Below are 17776 nucleotides of genomic sequence, written 5' to 3'. Positions count from 1 at the left end.
GCCACGTATATAACTTGGGCACTTCTGGTGGCCATGTATATAACTTGGGCACTTCTGGTGGCCATGTATATACCTTGGGCACTTCTGGTGGCCATGTATATAACTTGGGCACGTCTGGTGGCCATGTATATAACTTGGGCACTTCTGGTGGTCATGTATATAACTTGGGCACTTCTGGTGGTCATGTATATAACTTGGGCACTTCTGGTGGCCATGTATATAACTTGGGCACGTCTGGTGGCCATGTATATAACTTGGGCACTTCTTCATACCAACGCACTCGCTCATACATCTACATACATACATAACACATTTACACATAATACATAAATACATATACTTATTCAGATGAAATTGCAGTTACCGGTTCACTAGTGGAACAGTTTTCTTTCGCTTGCCCCTCCCCCTCCCCCCAACACAGGCCACCAGGTGTAAAGAGTTAGGGGAGTGTAGGTGAATACACACACCTTACACGGAACACTTACACACTTATATAGTCCCACACCGATGCGCTCACTCGTAAGGGGATCATATACACACACAAATATATATATTCACACACACACACACATTATATATATATATATATATATATATATATATATATATATATATATATATATATATATATATATATATATATATATATATATATATATATATACACATTTGGTTATGTGTTACAGAGGACGATAGATGTCAAAATAAATTACCCCTTCTCTCCTCCCCCCCCCCCAAAAAAAAAAAAAAAATCTATCCGTTGTCTAACCTTTAAACCATGAGTTTAAAGGTCAGATACCTGATATGAGTTAATTAATACATTACCTATTAATTAACTACACAGTCTTTACGGCAAAGGAAATCATAACTTCGGTATTTATTCATTGAATGATGTGAAAACTTCCCCTTCAAAGGCAGGTGGAGATAATGTATTTTCAGTAAACAAAAAATGTTTACGAACAATAAATTAATAGAGCAATTATTTGCGCGCTTAAATATATACTTTAAACATGAAGTAACATAAAAAGCAACATTACAAACCAGGATAAAAATGATCACGTAATACCTTTTTTTTTATTTTAAATCACATTTACTTCTTACATAATTTGTACTCAAACACTCTAGCAAAATATGAAATGAATGAATAAGTAACAAGTTAGACAAGAAACATTATAAGGGGGTGAAACTGTGTCTATAAAACGGAGTCAGCCACAGCACGTCCGCCCCTCGCTGCGGTGAGACAGTAACTGACGACACTGGACACGGGCTGAAGAGTCTCCGCGCAATAAAATATTAATTTACAAATTTGTAACAAAACCATAAAGTCTACCAGATTAAATGTATTCACAAATTAATTTAATTTCACAAATTAATCAGTAATGAAAATGAATCCATCTGATCAAAAATGGTACAGAACAAATAGTGAAATACAAATTAATGATCTTCTCACGTGTGGACCTAGTTCGTGGAGAGGAGGGCATAAGGTGTAAGGCGGCCTTCAAAACTCACGATGCCAACACAAGCAAATGGGTGATTCCAAGGATCAACATTACCGCGGCCCGGTTTCTGACCAGACCGCCTAATTTGTGGTCTGACCAACCAGACTGTTAGAGGCAGCTGCTCACAGTCTTACATAAAGTTTACATTCAGGGTGATCAGGTATCCTTTGGAGGTGTTTATCAAGTTCTCTCTTGAACACCGTGAGAACAATTCATTTACATATATTCAGTACTTACATAAAATCTTTTCCTGAATAAAATATGTGTTCTTAAGCACATGTAGTTGCGTACAGGAAGAGGACACTCATCAAGAGGAGAGCAACTGGAACACCTCAGAACTAACTGTTGTTAAGCCAAACTCGGTTCACAACATTAAAATGTGATTTAAAATACACTCAGGAAAATATTTTGTAGATCAAATGAAAGCTTAAAGGCTTAGCGCTACGGGGCTGAGTAAACACACACACAGTTCCTCAATAGGAAAAGGAGAATATTTTAGTTGACCTAACTTCAAGTCTCTCACCAGAGGCACACACATCAACAGAGCCTCATCAGCGGCACATGCAAACCTGATAAATACCTGGATACCTGTCAAAAATGTGGACAAGTAGGCATTCAAGGCACTGTGCACAACCTACGTGAGAACACTATTGGGTTATGCAGCTCATGCATGGAGTCCATATCTATAAAAACACATCTCGAGAAATTCCAGAAATATGCCACCAGACTTGTTCCAGAACTGAAAGGGCTGAAATACGAGGAAAGACTGAAGGAGGTGGATCGTATTACACTAAATAAGAAACGAAAAAGAGACATGATTGCGACGTAAAAGATCCCATGGGATATTAACAAAGTTACCAATAGCACAATGTGTATCAGGTGCAAGAGAGAGAGAACACGCGAGGAAATTAGACACAGAAGTCACAGGTATGGGAAGAACAATTTATTAAAGCCTAATAGTGTATTGAATGGAACCATATTACGTAATCAAAGCTAATTCCATACATAAGTTTAAATACAAATATAATATAAATGTAATGGGCCAGGAGCTATTGCATCAAGCGACCGACAGGAGGAAAGGTCAGATTCCAAGAGCGGGCGCTCGACCTCGTAGGTGCCATTAGGTTAGTACAGTTGACATATAATATATTCCTCCAATAAAGTAAACTAAAACCCGTGTAATTAGGGAACAGTTGATTGAACGTCCCGAGAGGCGGGACCTAGGAGCTGAAACCTAACCTCCACAGACAGACAGACAGACAAGAGAGCACAAACATTCCCGTGTCGGTTCTCTCTCGTCATCAATAGAGCTTCAGTCAATAACTACAGTTTCAATATCGGGTACAGCCCAGGCACAATCTGCCCACTCCCTCGTTCATCCTGCCTCACCCTCCACCTTCATAACAAAATATAGTTTTACGTACATAATATTTTTCTCCACGAGACGAGAACAGCTTGTTTGTTCAGCGGTGTTCAGCGGTGTTCAGCGGTGTTCAGCGGTGTTCAGCGGTGTTCAGCGGTGTTCAGCGGTGTTCAGCGGTGTTCAGAGGTGTTCAGCGGTGTTCAGCGGTGTTCAGCGAGACTAGCCACACGCGTCCATATGTTGTTCATATCTGTTCATCGCTGATTGAAAGGTTGATCTGTATTCAATTAATATGTTATGTATTGAATTTCTAATGTGTCCTCCGGCTGGTGTGCCCTGCCTCCATGTCCTCATGTGTCATGTGTCATACCAGAGTATGGGAACGATTGTGCATGAGAGGACAGCGCTAGGAGATACATGGGAGAGAGTCTAAGTGTTACATGGGAGGGAAAGTGATGGGGGAAAGTTCCATGCACCATACCTCTCACCCCCCCCATGTATCGCTCCCTCACTCTCATGTATTGCTCTCTCACCCTCACATGTGTCACACCTCACTTTCTCCTTGTGTCACGCTTCATTCCCACATGTCTCACTCACCCATTCCCATGTATCATTCTCCCATTCCCACATGTATCACTCACCCATTGCCATGTATCACCCATTTCTCCCCTCTCTCATATCCCTTGGCTCACCAATCAGTTCCACCATGTATCACCCCTCATCCCCTCCACATGTATTACTATGTATCACCCACTTATTTCATGTATCACCCCTTTATTCTCACATGTATCACCCCTTTATTCTCACATGTATCACCCCTTTATTCTCACATGTATCACCCCTTTATTCTCACATGTATCACCCCTTTATTCTCACATGTATCACCCCTTTATTCTCACATGTATCACCCCTTTATTATCTCTCCTTTGTTATTCGTGACTCTTTTGGCAACAAATGTAATCACGGAATAACCGGATTGGTCTTCCGGCTGATGGAATTGAATTGTATATTTCTGGGCAGGAGAGGATCAGACCTTCATGATAGCCACGGCTCTTTCAGACGTTGCCACGGCTGTTTCAGACGTTGCCACGGCTGCTTCGGACGTTGCCATGGCTGTTTTAGACGTTACCATGGCTCTTCCGGACGTTGCCACGGCTGTTTCAGACGTTGCCACGGCTGTTTTAGACGTTGCCATGGCTCTTCCGGACGTTGCCACGGCTGTTTCAGACGTTGCCACGGCTGTTTAGGACGTTGTCATGGCTGTTTTAGACGTTGCCATGGCTCTTCCGGACGTTGCCACGGCTGTTTCAGACGTTGCCATAGAAGACACCGTTACCTGTCTGGTTGACATGTCAGTCGGAGGCCGGCTGAAGGGATCACCGCGGCGTATTGCTATGGCAACCCTTCCTGCAGCTCCTTCACTACTAGTCATTTCTCCAATTGTGAACATTTCTTCTTCTTTTTCCACTCTGTTAATCCCCCCTAAGTATTTTATACGTCTCCATCATGTCTCCCCTTTCTCTCTCTCATCATTCCTAGCGTCTTCAGGTTTAGCTTCTTTAGTCTCTGTTCATACCCCCATCCCTCGCAATATTGGAACGAGCCTTGTTGCAAACTTATGGCCTTTTCGAGTTGGGGCTGCACACTCTAACACTGGTCTCACATACGCGGTGTTCAGTGATCTAAATGCTTCATTATTTATGTTCCTGAATGATGTTCTGAATTTTGCTAGCGTAGGAGTATGCTGCTGATGTTATCCTGTTTATATGAGCCTCTGGAGTTAGGATTGATGTTATGTCCACTTCCAGGTCTTTTGGTCTCCTGATGATCAAAACTTCCTTCACCTTATACTTGCTGGTGTTAAACTCTACTAGTCATTTCTGGGACCAACTCTGCAGCTTGTATAAGTCGTAGTGGAGAATCTTACATTCCTCATCTGTCACAACTCTTCTCATGAGTTTTATATCCTCTGGAGACATTGACATATAATACTCAGCTCCTGTAGAGAGATCGTTTACATATATGAGAACTAGTAAGGGTCCCAGCACTGATCCTTGAGGCACTCCGCTTGTTACTTTACGCCAGTCCCACTTCTCGTGTGGCGTGTGTGTGTGTGTGTGTGTGTGTGTGTGTGTGTGTGTGTGTGTGTGTGTGTGTGTGTGTGTGTGTGTGTGTGTGTGTGTGTGTGTGTGTGTGTGTGTGTGTGTGTGTGTGTGTGTGTGTGTGTGTGTGTGTGTGTGTGTGTGTGTGTGTGTGTGTGTGTGTGTGTGTGTGTGTGTGTGTGTGTGTGTGTGTGTGTGTGTGTGTGTGTGTGTGTGTGTGTGTGTGTGTGTGTGTGTGTGTGTGTGTGTGTGTGTGTGTGTGTGTGTGTGTGTGTGTGTGTGTGTGTGTGTGTGTGTGTGTGTGTGTGTGTGTGTGTGTGTGTGTGTGTGTGTGTGTGTGTGTGTGTGTGTGTGTGTGTGTGTGTGTGTGTGTGTGTGTGTGTGTGTGTGTGTGTGTGTGTGTGTGTGTGTGTGTGTGTGTGTGTGTGTGTGTGTGTGTGTGTGTGTGTGTGTGTGTGTGTGTGTGTGTGTGTGTGTGTGTGTGTGTGTGTGTGTGTGTGTGTGTGTGTGTGTGTGTGTGTGTGTGTGTGTGTGTGTGTGTGTGTGTGTGTGTGTGTGTGTGTGTGTGTGTGTGTGTGTGTGTGTGTGTGTGTGTGTGTGTGTGTGTGTGCAATTGAAATTATAAACAACTTAAGCAATGAAAAACTAGTACCAACAAACATAAGTTCCAAATAATACACACATATAAATGTTTGGGGGCGCGTTTCCTCTCACCCAATGGCCCTGTTCACCTAGTAGTAGATAGGTACCCAGGAATTAGTCAGCTTATGAAGTTGCATCCTGGGGGGGGAGGGTCAGAAAATTGACCTCTCGGAGGGGACCTTGACATAAATCAAACATTTATATACATTGGCTGCCTGTCCCCCGACACAGTGAATAAAAATCGAGAGCCCTTTACTCTTGACAACCACCCAATTCAACATATGAATGCAGGCAGAATACTGGGATACACAAGCTGAAAATATTCTGAGCCCTTGACACGAGCACCCAGCTACCCTAACACAAGGCTCTAGTCGGGCCGCTTCTCCAATACCCTCAAGCACCACTACATACCTTGAAGGAACTAACATGCAAACACTACAGTGTAACATAAGGCGCTCAGAAGAGCAGCAAAACACCGTCCACCATGTGACCAGACAATCCAGGAGCTCCATCAAGCCCTGAACACACAACCACTGAACATCAGACTACAGCACCAAGCCACCAGGGTGTGGAACACTCTCAAAATGTTAGGAGACCCAATGAAAGACTAGTCCAGGATGAGACGACTAACTGCCATAGCTGGTGGCCCAAGAGCTTGGATGTACTCGAGGGCAACCAAGCACAACAATATATACTTAGGTGAAAACACCAGAACTCCCCCCCCCCGTCCCCACACACACAAAAAAATATAAAGACCCTTAAACCAAACGTCCAAAAATTACGTACACAAGCATCAGAGTGTGTATATTTGAATTCTACACAGTATACACCTATAGACACCTGTATAGGTTGACATATATGTGAGGAACCTTATGAACATTACATCTCTAGTGCAAGTGAGAGCAAGCTGCCAGCACACACACATCGTGTCAGCAAGGCGGACTGCCCGCCAGCTATCATAACCCACATTATATTTCCCATTTCTAAACTTTTCCCTTCATCTGTACCTCTTCATTTTCTTTACTGTAGCCAAAAAAGAAAAGGAAATATCAGAAGGGGCGAGAGAGAGAAGGTGGGAGGACACTGCAGGTGGGTGGGGGGATGGGGGGTGTTGGGTGGGGGAGCCAGGGTGACGGGGGTGGACATACAGTAAGGGTGGTTGTGTGGTGGTGACGGGGGGACAGGGAAGTCATGGGACACCACAGGGAAGCTGCTGAGTTAGGTTATCACCTTTAATTAACGACACTATAACCCCAACCAGCGGCTCGTGCCACGTAAAACAACATGGTATACCTCACCCAACAGGAACTATTATATAAAACAGGAGGCGCCATTTGACTTCTGCGCAGTACACCAAGTAGGCTTAAGCTGACTATGTGCTTCAAACTTCACATCAATACAATGAGGCATACTCAAGATATATTGCAGCATACTCATGTTCACAAAGACTTCACAATCTTCTTGAGGTTATCTTGAGATGATTTCGGGGCTTTAGTGTCCCCGCGGGCCGGTCCTCGACCAGGCCTCTACCCCCAGGAAGCAGCCCGTGACAGCTGACTAACTCCCAGGTACCTATTTTACTGCTAGGTAACAGGGGCATAGGGTGAAAGAAACTCTGCCAATGGTTTCTCGCCGGCGCCTGGGATCGAACCCAGGACCACAGGATCACAAGTCCAGTGTGCTGTCCGCTCGGCCGACCGGCTCCCATAGCATAGTTATGAGAGAATAATGAGGCCAAGTGAGGTAGGTCCTCTGAATGAGGGACCTTTGAGCCCATGATGGTTCGGTCGGAAGTGCATGCGCCTGGGAAGTTCAGGGATGTAGGTTCGAGCCTACTGCTTGGCCTCAATATCTTCCCTTATACCAAAACAATAACGTCAGCATAGGCCTACACTGTCCCAGTAACGAAAGAGGTCTATTAGACTCCCACATATGTGTTCCTGGTACCAAGTCAATACCTGGAGGCCTCCTGAGTTCATCTCACCAGTGTTGCTATGACAAGTTGTGCAACACAACGAACACTCAATACACTGATATGTTCTTTACCTAGTGATAAGAAACCTGCTGGAATTAAATACAAATAAATACAACTAATAAATTAAAATGAGATACCAAATGATTTCATTAACATTAATAATAAGCAAAATAATGATTCAAAATCAGACTCTAGTTGTATATAAAAATATTACACATTGATGGACATATTTAATTTCCTTAATTTAAAATAAAGTTCACATAATTACTAAAGATAAAAGTAATAACAATAATAACCATTATAATTATTATTAAAATATTAAGACAACGTCCACTAGCGACATTCGAACCAACATGAACACACGAAATCATGACTTTATATAATACTGTTTTGTTTGATAAAAGTTAAGACTTTTATCATTAGTATCATGCATAAGAAATTACATAACATCAGTTGATCGAGGGTAGACAGGCAGGTCTAAAGAGCTGAAGGTCAACCTCTAAGCATAGAGCAAGATGAGTGCATCTAGACTAGAGGCAAGCAGTCCCTACGCTACCAACATGTGCTCACTAACCAATAAAATCATTTACCTTTTTGTGGTTAATAATACGACTGACTGAAGATCCTCTGGTCTGCCTCTCTGTTTCTCTCTGTCTCTCTCTGTCTCTCTGTCTCTCTCTGTCTCTCTCCGTGTCTCTTTCTCTCTCTCTCTGTCTCTTTCCGTGTCTCTCTCTCTTTCTCTGTCTCTCTGTCTCTCCACATCAAAATCATTATTTATTTACTTCTTATTTTGCCAAGGATAACAAAAATCCAGTTGTTATTCACTATCATAACCCCACCATCTGACGTCTGATAACGTCATCATCTGACGTCTCATAACGTCATCATCTGACGTCTCATAACCCCACCATCTGACGTCTGATAACGTCATCATCTGACGTCTATAACCCCACCATCTGACGTCTCATAACCCCACCATCTGACGTCTCATAACCCCACCATCTGACGTCTCATAACGTCATCATCTGACGTCTCATAACCCCACCATCTGACGTCTCATAACCTCACCATCTGACGTCTATAACCCCACCATCTGACGTCCCATAACCCCACCATCTGACGTCTATAACCCCACCATCTGACGTCTCATAACCCCACCATCTGACGTCTCATAACCCCACCATCTGACGTCTATAACCCCACCATCTGACGTCTCATAACCCCACCATCTGACGTCTCATAACCCCACCATCTGACGTCTCATAACCCCACCATCTGACGTCTCATAACCCCACCACCTGACGTCTGGACATCTGATGTACACACGCTGTATATCTCAACAATACTCATCACTCTGCCCGGGAGACAGATGGCATACGAAACCTCTTGATCTCGACTCATCAAGTGCTTGATGTACCTCCCGCTCTCTTAACATACGTAGTTCAGTATACTTTCCTGAACCTACACAATAGTTGTCTATGTGGCAGGTCAAGCCTCGCTGGGTGACCTACCTGACCCTGAGACAGGCCAAGCCTCGCTGGGTGACCTACCTGACCCTGAGACAGGTCAAGCCTCGCTGGGTGACCTACCTGACACTGAGACAGGTCAAGCCACGCTGGGTGACCTACCTGACCCTGAGACAGGTCAAGCCTCGCTGGGTGACCTACCTGACACTGAGACAGGTCAAGCCTCGCTGGGTGACCTACCTGACACTGAGACAGGTCAAGCCACGCTGGGTGACCTACCTGACCCTGAGACAGGTCAAGCCTCGCTGGGTGACCTACCTGACACTGAGACAGGTCAAACCTCGCTGGGTGACCTACCTGACACTGAGACAGGTCAAACCTCGCTGGGTGACCTACCTGACACTGAGACAGGTCAAACCTCGCTGGGTGACCTACCTGACACTGAGACAGGTCAAACCTCGCTGGGTGACCTACCTGACACTGAGACAGGTCAAACCTCGCTGGGTGACCTACCTGACACTGAGACAGGTCAAGCCACGCTGGGTGACCTACCTGACCCTGAGACAGGTCAAGCTACGCTGGGTGACCTGCCTGACCCTGAGACAGGTCAAGCCTCGCTAAGTGGCCTGACCAATAGCAGAACCTCACACGAGACTACTGTCACACTGACGTCTAAATACCCAAATATACGTAGATGTGATCAAGTGTGTATACATAACATGAAGGAAGAGGACTGTATACTGAAGGGGATCTTGTATACACAGGATTCCACTAATGAGGTCTTAAGAGGTACAGGGTATCTAGATACAGAACGGTAACCACGTTACTATTCTGACAGACAAACTAATTCACAGAACAGATAAACGTAGGAGTCTATAGCCAATTTAAGATGGAGATAACAGAGAATAACATAACCAAAAATAACCTGGTAAAAATCAAACACAAGCCAGAGACAAATTAGTTTTATTATTAAGTGTTATTATTATTATATTATTATTATAATAATTTATTATTATATTTATTATTTTATTATTAAAAATTAAGACAAATTCTCCCTCAACGTGCAGATAACGCAGCCAATTACGATACAAAATCATTTCAATTTGATCTCGACGGACAATAAATCAGGGACACTATCTACTATCAATACAAAAAAAAAAACCTCAGATCCCAATCTCACGTGTTTACACAAACATTAAAACACCCAAAAGGAAAAAAAAAAAAAAAATAATCGGGAAGGGCTGTTTAGTAAATACAGTTTCGACAATAAGAGGATTGAGTGGGCACAACACAGAACTAGTGAACATCCAGTAGGAAAGGTTCAGTACCCAGTCTTCCCGGCAAGGATTACACCAACTGACAGCTGAGGTATATACAATATGCTGGAGATATGTTTGTTTGTAGAAGACTCACCAGGTCCATCTTAGGGCCCATCAGGCCCAACTTAAGGCCACACACATCAGAAAATGAAAAGACGGAGGCCAGATTCACGAAGAAGTTACGCAAGCACTTACGAACGTGCACGTTTTTCCTCCATCTTTGGTTACATTTATTAAACAGTTTACAAGCATGAAAACTTGCCAATCAACTGTTGTTATTGTTATAAACAGCCTCCTGGTGCTTCGCAGCTCATTAACTGTTTAATAATTGTAAACAAAGCTGCCAAGGATTGAAAAAAGATGGACAGGTTCGTAAGTGCTGGCGTAACTGCTTCGTGAATCTGGCCCCTGGCTGGTCCGTCCGTCCTGGACCGTTATCAAGTCGTATGTGCGACATTATCACACATATGACTTAATAATAGCCCGGGACGGACCGAAACGTCGTAGTTTCTTCATCATCTGGTGTGTGGTTTGGTCATCATACAGTGATGGTGACACCACCACCACACACAGTGATGGTGACACCACCACCACACACAGTGATGGTGACACCACTACCACACACAGTGATGGTGACACCACCACCACACAGTTAGAGTTTAACCCAACCAAATGTAATGTAATGAAGATAGGTGTAGGGAGCAGGAGGCCTGATACAAGGATGATACAATAGTATCATCTGGGAGAGTAAATTTTACAAGAGTCCGAGAAAGAAAAAGACTTGGGGGTTGATATCACGCCAGACCTGTCTCCTACAGCCCATATCAAGAGGATAACATCAACGGCATACGCCAGGCTGGCCAACATAAGAACGGCATTCAGAAACTTGTGTAAGGAATCATTCAGAACTTTGTATACCACATATGTCAGACCAATCCTGGAGTATGCAGCTCCAGCATGGAGTCCATATCTAATCAAAGATAAGACCAAACTGGAAAAGGTTCAAAGGTTTGCCACCAGACTAGTACCCGAGCTGAGAGGTATGAGCTACGATGAGAGACTACGGGAATTAAACCTCACTTCGCTGGAAGACAGAAGAGTTAGGGGGGACATGATCACCACATTCAAGATTCTCAAGGGAATTGATAGGGTAGATAAAGACAGGCTATTTAACACAAGGGGCACACGCACTAGGGGACACAGGTGGAAACTGAGTGCCCAAATGAGCTACAGAGATATTAGAAGTGGTTGACAAATGGAATGCATTAGGCAGCGATGTGGTGGAGGCTGACTCCATACACAGTTTCAAGTGTAGATATGATAGAGCCCGATAGGCTCAGGAACCTGTACACCTGTTGATTGACAGTTGAGAGGCGGGACCAAAGAGCCAGAGCTCAACCCCCGCAAGCACAATTAGGTGAGTACACAGAGATGGTGACACCACCACCACCACACACAGTGATGGTGACACCACCACCACCACACACAGTGATGGTGACACCACCACCACACACAGTGATGGTGACACCACCACCACACACAGTGATGGTGACACCACCACCACACACAGTGATGGTGACACCAAGGATTAAAACAGAAGAGGACTGTTTGAGGCTTCAAGAAGACCTAGACAAGCTGAAGGAATGGTCGAACAAATGGTTGTTAGAGTTTAACCCAACCAAATGTAATGTAATGAAGATAGGTGTAGGGAGCAGGAGGCCAGATACAAGGTATCATCTGGGAGAGGAAATTCTTCAGGAGTCAGAGAAGGAAAAAGACTTGGGGGTTGATATCACGCCAGACCTGTCTCCTGCAGCACATATCAAGCGGATAACATCAGCGGCATATGCCAGGCTGGCCAACATACGAACGGCATTCAGAAACTTGTGTAAAGAATCATTCAGAACTTTGTATACCACATATGTCAGGCCAATCCTGGAGTATGCAGCCCCAGCATGGAGTCCATATCTAGTCAAGGATAAGACTAAACTGGAAAAGGTTCAAAGGTTTGCCACCAGACTAGTACCCGAGCTGAGAGGTATGAGCTACGAGGAGAGACTACGGGAATTAAACCTCACTTCGCTGGAAGACAGAAGAGTTAGGGGGGACATGATCACCACATTCAAGATTCTGAAGGGGATTGATAGGGTAGATAAAGACAGTCTATTTAACACAAGGGGAACACGCACAAGGGGACACAGGTGGAAACTGAGTGCCCAAATGAGCCACAGAGATATTAGAAAGAACTTTTTTAGTGTCAGAGTGGTTGACAAATGGAATGCATTAGGGGGTGATGTGGTGGAGGCTGACTCCATACACAGTTTCAAGTGTAGATATGACAGAGCCCGATAGGCTCAGGAATCTGTACACCTGTTGATTGACGGTTGAGAGGCGGGACCAAAGAGCCAGAGCTCAACCCCCGCAAACACAACTAGGTGAGTACAACTAGGTGAGTACACAGTGATGGTGACACCACCACCACCACACACAGAGATGGTGACACCACCACCACCACACACAGTGATGGTGACACCGCCACCACCACCACACAACACTCACCACCACCGCTCACAATGCTCTCTCATCACATATTCATCACCTCTACTCGGTTTCCATAATTTAAATCTCTTCTTCCCCCTCAGACCCTCAGACCGCTGCGATGTATTCAGTGAGTCAGTGAATACAGCGGTCAGCGCTCTGGGGGTGTATTGTAGTGTAGTGTATTATGCTAAACCGCATCTTACTGTATCATTTTATTTTGTGTATACAAGATTTACTGTCAAGTACTTTTTGTTCGCCTCATTTGGGTAATATGTTAATATTCTGTTCGTGTTTTGTTCTCTGTTCTCTCTCTCTGTTATTCTTCTAAGTGTGTTCTCGCTTGCCCCGTGTTCCCTTGTTCTTCCTATCTGTGTGTGCACCCCCGAGGTCCCCCCTGAACACATGTGCACCCCCAAGGTCCTTCCTGAACACATGTGCACCCCCCGAGGTCCTTCCTGAACACATGTGCACCCCCAAGGTCCTCCCTGAACACATGTGTACCCCGAGGTCCTCCCTGAACACATGTGTACCCCGAGGTCCTCCCTGAACACATGTGCACCCCCAAGGTCCCCCCTGAACACATGTGTACCCCGAGGTCCTCCCTGAACACATGTATACACCCCCAAGGTCCTCCCTGAACACATGTATACACCCCCAAGGTCCTCCCTGAACACATGTGTACCCCGAGGTCCTCCCTGAACACATGTGTACCCCGAGGTCCTCCCTGAACACATGTGTACCCCGAGGTCCTCCCTGAACACATGTATACACCCCCAAGGTCCTCCCTGAACACATGTGTACCCCGAGGTCCTCCCTGAACACATGTGTACCCCGAGGTCCTCCCTGAACACATGTGCACCCCCAAGGTCCTCCCTGAACACATGTGTACCCCGAGGTTTTCCCTGAACACATGTGCACCCCCAAGGTCCCCCCTGAACACATGTATACACCCCCAAGGTCCTCCCTGAACACATGTGTACCCCGAGGTTTTCCCTGAACACATGTGCACCCCCAAGGTCCCCCCTGAACACATGTATACACCCCAAGGTCCCCCTGAACACATGTATACACCCCCGAGGTCCCCCCAGAACACATGTATACACCCCCAAGGTCCCCCCAGAACACATGTATACACCCCCGAGGTCCTTCTGAACACATGTATACACCCCCAAGGTCCCCCCTGAACACATGTGCACCCCCAAGGTCCCCCCTGAACATATGTAAACCAGACACTCTCCCCCACCAGAGCTACCACCGCACCTGCTTCAACTGCAAGGCGTGCCGCAAGCCTCTCGACTCCGTCGTTCACTGCGATGGTCCAGACAAGGAAGTCTACTGTAAAGGTGAGTCCTCACGTCTCCTCCTGCGACTCCTGACTCACGCGTCTCACTCCTCACTCATCTCATTCATCACTGGTCTCAGTCCTCACCCATCTCATTCATCACTGGTCTCAGTCCTCACCCATCTCATTCATCACTGGTCTCAGTCCTCACCCATATTGAGTGTTTAATTATTTTATCTGCTACTGCTCTCCTGTGTGGTGATGGTGAGTACATGGTAAACATGGGTGGTGGAAGGAGCACTGTGGCCGAGGAGGAGAGTCAGGTCAGTAGGGGCGGTGGGAGGCATGTTTTGTGCGCTCATTATGTGGGTTATTGCAGCCATGTTGGTGGCCTCATGAGGCTCTATGTTGTTGACACCGTGAGGGACCCTTGTGGTGGAGTAGTGTGGTTGTTGACACTGTGAAGGACCCTAGTGGTGGAGTAGTGTGGTTGTTGACACGGTGAAGGACCCTAGTGGTGGAGTAGTGTGGTTGTTGACACGGTGAAGGACCCTAGTGGTGGAGTAGTGTGGTTGTTGACACCGTGAAGGACCCTCGTGGTGGAGTAGTGTGGTTGTTGACACGGTGAATGTCCCTAGTGGTGGAGTAGTGTGGTTGTTGACACGGTGAATGTCCCTAGTGGTGGAGTAGTGTGGTTGTTGACACGGTGAAGGATTATGTCGATGATCGGTGTGACACGGATCATTACAAAAGAGGTTCGTAACATGAAGAGCGGCGACCAAACTCTTGGCCCGGGTGCCCAGAGAGGCAATATTCAACAGGTGTATTGGACTGGAGAAGGTTGCTTAAGCTTATAGCCCAGAGCGTTGACAGAGGTGATGATCTGAGACTATGGTAGGGTAGAGTGGGTACACCTATGGTGGTGGTTGTGGGTTGTTGTGGAAGTTCCCTCCAGTGTATTACACTACAATCTTGCCTAGGTTAATAGCTTCTACTTCAGCAATAGTTGTATTGATCCACTTGTCGACCCTAATGTTCAGGGCTACGGTGGGGGGAGGGGGGGGGGGGTCACGTGTAATTTGCATAAATATATTCATAAATATGCATAAATTGAAATGGTGGTGGTATTTTCAAGATGTTATTTTTGAGAGTTCCTGTTGTCTGAGGAACATAACAGAACAGTTGAAGGAGTTATTGAGTCGAATTATGGCCGACAGTTAGGTTGTGTCTTAGCTCCTGTTCTGCCTCCCGGTGCTAGGAGGAGGGTTTACCTGAATACCACCATCTCTAGTGGCCTCCACGGGGACAGAAAGCTGGTGAGTTGTCAAAGCCCCCCCCCACTCCCCCGTCATTCTTGGGGATTTTTTCCCAAATTATATTTTGGTCTGGAGTATTGTCTTCTGGAGAGGGGGGGGGGTTATCTTGAGATGATTTCGGGGCTTTAGTGTCCCCGCGGCCCGGTCCTCGACCAGGCCTCCAACCTCAGGAAGCAGCCCGTGACAGCTGACTAACACCCAGGTACCTATTTTTACTGCTGCGTAACACGGGCATAGGGTGAAAGAAACTCTGGCCATTGTTTCTCTCCGGCGCCCGGGATCGAACCCGGGACCACAGGATCACAAGTCCAGCGTGTTGTCCGCTCGGCCGACCGGCTCCCGACCGAGGGGGGGGGCAATTCCATGGGTTTATTACCATATGGGTGAACAAGCCGCTCATTTATTGTCACATATTGTTACTCGTAGTTTTTGTCTTCTGTGTAAGTTATATTGAACATGTACATGAGATGAGCCTTGTTATGTCCGGTTTGTAGTGTTGTCGAGTTAGTATTAACTTAGTGTTGTTAAAGGGGTGAGTTAGTGCTGTGGCTCTCAACCACTCCTGATATGAGAGTTCATTTAGGTCTGGCATGACTCTTATCGCTCTGAGCTGAACTTTTCCAAAAGCAGATATGCTTCTGTAAGGTGAGGTCTCCATGTTGGCTACAGTTGTCCACACGAGGACGCACCACACACTTTTACACTTGAATAACCACTTTCTTATCCCTTAAAGTCAAAGGTTCGTTTCATTATTCCTGCTCCATTACCGAGGCTCCCACTTGGGCAACATTAACAACTCTCAGGTTGTGTTCTTCATCACAATACTGCATGGTTGTGTTGATGGCGTGGCGGTCATGAGGTGTACTGCTGAGCCCTACATGCACCGTCTTGCACGACGGAGCATCTCTTACAACGCCTGCATCTCGTGCTCTCACCTGGCCAGTGTGCTCGTAGACACCTGGCCAGTGTGCTCGTAGACACCTGGCCAGTGTGCTCGTAGACACCTGGCCAGTGTGCTCGTAGACACCTGGCCAGTGTGCTCGTAGACACCTGGCCAGTGTGTTCGTAGACACCTGGCCAGTGTGCTCGTAGACACCTGGCCAGTGTGCTCGTAGACACCTGGCCAGTGTGCTCGTAGAGACCTGGCCAGTGTGCTCGTAGACACCTGGCCAGTGTGCTCGTAGACACCTGGCCAGTGTGCTCGTAGAGACCTGGCCAGTGTGCTCGTAGACACCTGGCCAGTGTGCTCGTAGACACCTGGCCAGTGTGCTCGTAGAGACCACAGTAACACTGACCATGGTACTGTCCCTCTGTAACACATCACAGGTTCAGCGCTCTTGTTAGCTGGGTTCAATCACCCCATCTTAGTTTTTTATCTGACCCTAAACTACCTTAGCAGCCTGACCTGATCTATATATGCATGTTACTCCTCAGGTCGACTTAACCTACGTAAAACTTGACCTAATTAAGTTCATTTTATTAACAATAGATTAATGTATATAGATACACTATTATGTAAATATACGAAATTGCCTTGTCTGCTAAGGCAAATAGTCCCTCTGTACCCCCCCCACCACACACACACACACACACACACACACACACACACACACACACACACATACACACACACTCACACACACACACACACACACACACACACACACACACACACACACACACACACACTCACACACACACACACACACACACACACACACACATTTTGTCTTGTGACCATCGTGTTGGGTGGACGTGGGTTGGGAGCTCCTGTCTCACTAGTGGAGTGGGAGGGGTAATCAGGCAGCTTCGAAGTGAAAAAGTGTGTACAAGTGAATGAAAAAACCTTGAGTTTTGGCCAGAGCCATAAAGTAGTGAAGAAAAACAGTTTAAATAGCGTAATTCAAAATAGTTGTAGTATTGTGGCAGTGTGTAGTGTGGAGCAGACCTCACCGACCTCTGACCGCGTGACCTCACCCCGGCAGCAACCCTCCTACCACCACGGGGACGACGCTTGGAGATTCACTCACCTATTGTGTTAGCAGGACGGTAAGATACTTGGAACCCCTGTGGGTAAGGTTGCATTATAGCAATGACTAGGTCAGGAAGGGCGTCTAGGTCCAGCAGTATTATGATTGAGGAAGAAGATAGGTTTGTGGAGAAGATGATTGGGAAATTTGTAGAGAAGAGGGATGTTTGGATAGGTGATCTAATCCAGGGGATTAAAAGTGAAGTCTTTAATAAGATACAGGGCGAGGTTCAAAGACTCAA

General features: G+C 46.0%; 1 protein-coding gene across 3 annotated transcripts in view; it reads left to right on the top strand.

Moving 5' to 3' along the window:
- LOC123763964 (muscle LIM protein Mlp84B) overlaps positions 1–17776 on the top strand; it is a 76339-nt gene that overhangs the window by 13732 nt on the left and 44831 nt on the right. For all 3 annotated transcript variants that reach the window (XM_045751344.2, XM_045751343.2, XM_045751342.2), the window contains exon 5: positions 14154–14250. In XM_045751344.2, the coding sequence (XP_045607300.1) occupies positions 14154–14250 (97 nt within the window). The remainder of the gene's footprint in view (positions 1–14153; positions 14251–17776) is intronic.

This window comes from Procambarus clarkii, chromosome 23 (assembly GCF_040958095.1).
Source record: "Procambarus clarkii isolate CNS0578487 chromosome 23, FALCON_Pclarkii_2.0, whole genome shotgun sequence".
NCBI classification, from domain to species: domain Eukaryota; kingdom Metazoa; phylum Arthropoda; class Malacostraca; order Decapoda; family Cambaridae; genus Procambarus; species Procambarus clarkii.
This window is presented reverse-complemented; position numbering and strand designations above follow the sequence as displayed.